The sequence below is a fragment of the Vigna unguiculata genome, chromosome 2 (assembly GCF_037176805.1).
Source record: "Vigna unguiculata cultivar grain cowpea cultivar isolate G323 ecotype 2 chromosome 2, ASM3717680v1, whole genome shotgun sequence".
In the NCBI taxonomy this organism is placed as follows: domain Eukaryota; kingdom Viridiplantae; phylum Streptophyta; class Magnoliopsida; order Fabales; family Fabaceae; genus Vigna; species Vigna unguiculata.
Genome location: NC_140793.1, coordinates 32,140,979 through 32,147,937, shown reverse-complemented (window position 1 = coordinate 32,147,937; position 6,959 = coordinate 32,140,979). Strand labels below are relative to the sequence as shown.

At 28.4% G+C, this 6,959-nt stretch overlaps 1 protein-coding gene across 1 annotated transcript; it reads left to right on the top strand.

The window, feature by feature from the left end:
- The first annotated feature begins 4,766 nt into the window (after positions 1 to 4,766).
- LOC114174085 (cytochrome P450 71D8-like) lies at positions 4,767 to 6,565 on the top strand. Its single transcript, XM_028058834.2, has 2 exons — positions 4,767 to 5,675; positions 5,791 to 6,565. The coding sequence occupies exons 1-2, from the start codon at positions 4,770 to 4,772 to the stop codon at positions 6,400 to 6,402; spliced, it is 1,518 nt and encodes a 505-aa protein (XP_027914635.1). The 5' UTR covers positions 4,767 to 4,769; the 3' UTR covers positions 6,403 to 6,565.
- The last annotated feature ends 394 nt before the right edge of the window (positions 6,566 to 6,959 follow it).

Here is a 6,959-nt window from a genome sequence, read left to right as displayed (position 1 = left end):
AATATTTAATTTTTAAAGATATTAAGTTTCGATTCTCCACTAAATAAAATGATATGATCAAAATTGTTAGAGTATATTTTTGTAATTATTACAGTCACGTATTTTGTTTAACTACTCTATTACGTTTATAGTCTGAATATTTTTAATTTTATCAAAATAAAATATTTCAATATAATTATATTTACATCAAACATGTGTACATATGTTATGTACTGAGAATGAAGTATAAAAGTATATTTTCAAATATGTGTTATTGTTGAACGATACATAGATATTCTTATTGGGCTGAATTTTTTTTTGATCAGCCACCTGATTGGGCTGATGATCCAAAATTAAAAGAATCTACCAATATTTCACTTTCATAGAAGGAAGCTGAGTTAGGTTTCATGAATGTCAACAGCACATGTTTTGAAAAGTTTGTAAGGGAGCTATGGATTTGAAGTCATGTGCCTCTGTTTAGAAAATGGTTCATCTATCATTTCACGTTTTCTACATTGCTGATATCACCATGCCAAACACTCCTTTAGCTCTATTATGTCTATTTATTATGTCTATTTACTAATAACACCAATCTCTTTCTTAGTAACTGCACTATTTTCGTGTTAATAAATATATTTTGACTTCTTAAAAAAAATGTCTATTGCTATGTTTTCATGCTACAATTAGAAAGTATTCAAAATTTAAAACTATCAAATATTACATATAAGCTAAAAACTGTAAATTTCGTAATAAACTCATAATAAAAATTATTAAAAATTACGTATAAGCTCAAATAGTTTTGTAAAAATTTTCATCAAACACCCTTCCAAAATCAACATATGCGTTCAAACAAAATAAAACTAAAAATTTAGTCGATTCATCCTGATATATATCTTGTGTACATATAAACAAACACGCATATATATATATATATATATATATATATATATATATATATATATATATCATGATAGACTAAAAAAAAAATTATGTTTCAACTAAAGTTTCTGAAAGTATTTTTCAAAACATATATGATCTCTATAAACTTATAATAGAAGTTTGTACCTCTTAAAAAGTTGAAAAAATTATCGACATATTTATCTTGATTATCTCTAAAAAAATATTAGCATATGAAGTTAAATTACGACAACCTCTAATTACACCATCAATATATGACTTAAGTCAATTAGCAAATGGAATTTCTCATATTATGTCCATAAATGAAACCACCGTAACCTTCCTAGTTTGAATATAGAAAATTGACAATAACAAAGAATCAAATTCAATACTACTCATATATTTCTTACATTTATTCCCAATCATATACACGAACTCCTTAATTTAAAGAATAGCATAACAAAAAACAATTAAATTCTAAAATCTACTATATTTTCTCAACCTTGAATCATCCAAATAAATACATTAATGATGGTCACTTTAATTACTTTAAACAAAAGACTAAAAAAACACTTCATAAACTAAATAATCAAATCTAAAAAAAAAAACTACAAATCTTCAAAAACTATTTCAACCATTCTTATCACAAGTGTATAATAATAGAACAGTAGAAAAAATGAAAAAAATATTCAACATTATTAGGAAGATAAACAACACTTTACAAAATAATTATTTTTTTCTTGAGTAAACATTGGCTAAAGATTTTTCTTTTTCTATTCAACATAGTTTTTCCATGTCCACTCTAGTCGATAAGATGACTTTTCGAACCAGACGAGAATTCAACCCAAATTTCTCATTATAACATTGATTTAGCATTTAACCCGTGTATAAATAATTTGTTTATTTCTATTGAAAATTTAATCGATGTAAAATAACAATCTTACATAGATTTACGTAGATTAGGTGTAATAAATATGAAAATATTTACTAAATAATTATAAAAATGTCAGTTATTGTTTTCAATATCAGATACTTGAATTCATGTAAATAGAAATATATAAAATATTACTTTTGTAATAATGTGTCTATCTAAGTAATACATGAAGGCCTTTATTAATTTTTTTAAGTCAAATGAACTACGTGGTCACAAGCGTGCTCATTTACATGGACGAGCCAGAAACAAATATATGAGATCAATTTTATAAAATAATATTATATATATATATATATATATATATATATATATATATATATATATATATATATATCAAATGTTATAAAATTGATTTATTTTAATAAATCATTGTCAGTGTCATCAATTACTAAAATGGTATTTAAGATATTAAATTTCAGAGAAATTAAGATTTAGAAATCCGCTTGATGAGATATATAAGAATGAGTTGACATTTTGGGTGAAATGTACTAGATTTCTTTTGGGAATTGATGTATTTATCCGATTGTGAAATCCGGTTCGTTTGGAGTATTTACTGGATTTCAAATTTGGATGAGTGCATCAAATATGAAATTGGATTAAGGATAATCTTGTGCATGATACTAAATTTTAAAATTTGGTGTCATGATTTTATGCACTAGGTTTTAGAATCTGGTTAAATATATCTATAAATCGGATTTCAAAATCCAATTTTGTTTGATTTGTTCTGGTCACATGATTTTGTTTGATTTGTTTTGGTTACCGAATTTCAAAATTCAATTAAAGCATTACACGAGATTTCAAAATTCTGTTTTATTATTATTTTTTAGTTTAATTCTTTGCCATGTTAGTGGGGAAAGAAGGGGAATAAGTTACTTGGTATAGATATTGGGGAATAAATGATGTTAGAGTGAAAATGGTGATACTAAAAAATTAATGATATTTTAATTTATTCTTTTTTATTAATTTTTAATTTATTATTTTAATTATTTTATAGTGATGTGATGTAAGAATTGAAATAATAAATTAAAAATAAATAAAAGTATTGATCAAAATATCATTATTTCGATAAATAATGTTCAAGGAACTAGGTAGAGATAGTATATAATCTTTTATTTAATATATAATATATAATGTGTAGGGTTAAAAGGGATAACCGTAAAATTTGGGAGTCCAGGAAGAAAACTGTGGGATAGATGAAGAATGTCTCTAAATTATTAATTTCACGACACATACTTTTAAACTGAACTAGAACAATAAGTTGTGACTAAGGGTGCGTTTTTGTGGGAGTGATAAATTGAGAGAGAGGGAGAAAATTGATTTGGGTTGATTAGAAAGTGATATTTATGTTGTTTTTTTCTTTGTATGGATTTGGGAGTGATAGTAGAGGGGATTTAAGAATAATTTTTGTGAACGGTTGTGAAAGATTTGACTGATGTGAGTAAAAGATATTTAATTTAATAGATGAAAATATATAATGACCTATTTGTCCTTAGTGTTAAAAAAATATAATTAAATGATATTTAGATAAATTGTAATTAATTTTTCATATATTATATAATAAATAAAAATATTATAAATGTGGTGTGTAATTGGATACAAGTAACATGTATCCAGATATTGAACCAGTTGTAACTGGATACAAAATAACATGTATCTAGATACTCAACCATGTAACCGGATATAAAATGATAAATGCAAAAATGAAATTGGATGCAACCATTTTTTTTTTATTGAAAAATGATTTTTTTTCATAAAGACATTGTGGTAATTTGTCACATTTATCCTTCAAATCTCTTCAAAAAAGAGAGATTTATTTATCTACTAATCCCATTAACATCTTTTCTATGGTTGTCTTTCCATAAAAAGAACATCTCTTTTTTTCTTATTCATCACTTTTCATTCTGCTTCTATATTGCATTTGAACAGAGCCTAAGTAACAAGTGACACAATAAGAGACTTAACCACGTTGTAGTGGCTACTGGATCACAAACATGAAAAACTATAAAACAAAATAGTGCACTTGTACAAACAATATATATTATTATATTCACAACAATAATAATATTAATAGTAACAATGAAATAAATATTTTATAAAAAAAATTATATTTAATTTCAAAGCATAAATTATTTTCTATTATATATAATTAAATTGCAAAAATTAATGGGGCTAAAGCCCCTCGACCTATGTAGAAAATCAAACCCTTTTCTACTAGCGTAAAAGGGAGGATGTTGTACGTAAGTAATGTTTGAAAATAAGAAATAAAAGACTTTATAATGGTCTGACGTTATTTCACGAGATTAGAAAATGGTAACAACTTGTTTTTCTTTTTTCTTTTACTTTTTTTTTATTTCTTAAATTATATCATTTCGTTTCATTCGCTTATAAAACAAAAATTAAGACAAAATATTATTTAATAAAATTGTGACATTAACAGTATAATAATAATATAATCAGTATATATTTTAATGTAATTTTAGGATAAACTTTTGAATTATTTGTATAAACTAACAGTGATACTTCCGATCAATATATATATATATATATATATATATATATATATATATATATATATATATTATGTAATAGTGCTAATGAAAAATTTCATATGTATGCAATGCACATAAGGCACCTATAATAGCGATCGAAAGAAAATGTGAAAATATCGAACTTAAAATATAAATTGATTATTGAGTTTTCTATTTTTCTTTTCGTAGTAAGTATTTAATGTATTTTATATATTGTGTAGATATTATGTAAAGTGTAGAAATGAAAGGGTTTGCTTTGACTTTCAAGAGGAAGAGCAGAAAATTGATTTCCTTGTTGTTTTTCTTCAACGCCCAAACCGTTGTTCTTCGATTAAAAAAATAGAAAAGAAAATTGTTGTCGAAGCGGAGCGGATCGAAAATTCTATAAATATGAAGCAGCCATGGCAAAGAATACAAACACGTATAAAGCCATGGAAGCTGAAACCTACTTCTTGGTTATCATCATCTCCCTCTTTTTTCTGTGGCATTGGCTTGCAAAATATCAGAAGCTAAAACCTAACCAGTCTCACAAACTCCCCCCTGGTCCAAAGAAGCTACCTTTCATAGGGAACCTGCATCAACTATCAGGAGCAGGTTCACTTCCACATCGTGCTTTCTACAACCTTGCTCACAAATATGGACCTCTCATGCATCTCCAACTTGGTGAGATTTCTGCAGTGGTTGCATCCTCCCCCGACTTGGCGAAGGAAATATTGAAAACCAATGATACTGCTTTTGTGCAGAGGCCTCAATTTGTTTTCGGTGACATTTTGTCCTATGGAGGAATGAATATTGTTTTTGCTCCGTACGGTGATTACTGGAGACAAATAAAAAAAATATCTGTGTTGGAGCTTCTGAGCGCCAAAAGGGTCAAGTCTTTCTCTTTCATTAGAGAAGAGGAGACAGCAAAGTTCATAGATTCAATTCGAAAATCAGCAGGTTCACCCATCAATCTTACTGCTAAAATTTACTCCTTGATAAGTGATTTTGTTTTCAGGGCAGCTTTTGGTAGAAAACATAAAGACCAAGAATTTGTTGTGCCTTTGATGCGAAGAGTGATAGAAGAAGCAGCAGGATTTGGTTTAGTAGATTTTTTTCCTTCGTTGAAATTCATCCATTTCATAACTGGGAAGAGGGCGAAATTGGAGAAGCTGCAGAAGCAGGTTGACGAGGTATTGGATAACATTGTCAAAGAACATGAAGAAAAACGAAGAGAGGCAAAAGAAGACGGCGTTGAAGTGGAGGATGAGGATATTGTCGACGTTCTCCTCACAATTCAACAAAATGACAATCCCAACCTCAAAATGACGACGACACAAATCAAAGCTTTGATATTGGTTAGTAAATAAATACCGAAAAACGCTTGTCTCCTAAATCTACCTTAATATATGTCACACGTGTTCATCTCCTTACCAAAATGTTTCTGAGAAGATTTGAATATTTTCACTGTAGGATATATTTGTGGCCGGAACTGATACTTCAGCGTCTGTTTTAGAGTGGATCATGGCAGAAATTGTGAAGAACCCAAGGGTGATGGAGAAAGCACAGAGTGAGATAAGAGAAGCATTTAGAGAAAAGGAAAGAATTGATGAAAGTGATGTAGAGGAGCTTAATTATTTGAAGTTGGTGATGAAAGAAACGTTGAGGTTACACCCACCAGTTCCTTTGTTGCTCCCGAGAGAATGCAGTGAATTAAGCGAGGTTGGTGGATACGAAATACCAGAAAAGACGAGAGTTATGATAAACGCATGGAGTCTTGGAAGAGATCCTGAATATTGGAGTGATGGTGAAAAGTTTGTACCAGAGAGGTTCGAAGGTAATGGTGTGGATTTCAAAGGGAATAACTTTGAGTATGTGCCATTTGGGGCTGGAAGGAGAATGTGCCCAGGCATGACATTTGGTGTAGCCAGCATTATGCTTCCGCTGGCTTTATTACTCTTTCACTTCAACTGGGAACTACCAAATCAGATGAAAGCTGAGGATATGGATATGTCTGAACACTTCGGAGTGGTTATTAGCAGGGAAAACCAATTGCGTCTAATTCCCTCTCTTTATCATCCCTGACTTGATCTTTATCAAGCTCACTTTTTAGCTTTCAATTATTAGCTGCTAAGAAAATAAAACCTCCTGCTTTATACCGTATTGTACCCTGTATATGTATTCCTCGAGTCTTTTAATACTTAACATGTATTACCATGTATGTTTGGGTGTATTAGTATACTTTTGCATATACAGGAATAAAACCTATTTATTTTTAATTTTTCTTTTTATATAATTTTGTTTGTCTCTCCTTTTTTATATTCCGCTGATATATCAACTTAATACTGGGTTGAGATAATATATGTATGAGATTAAGTTTCACATTAAAAAAGTAAAAAAAGTTAGGATATCTTATAAAGATAAAAATTTATGAATTATTTTAAGATTTTGAGTTAAAAATGGTGTTAAAATTTTATTAATGGTCTGAACTCATTTCGTTGGTGTTATATTTTTTTCTTATCCTTTCTCAAAACATTAATCACAGTGTCTCCAAAATATATTTAATTTTTGGTTGTATTGTTAATTAATATGACATCGTGGATATATTGTTGTTGTACATTTAAACATCTTAAACATAAAGT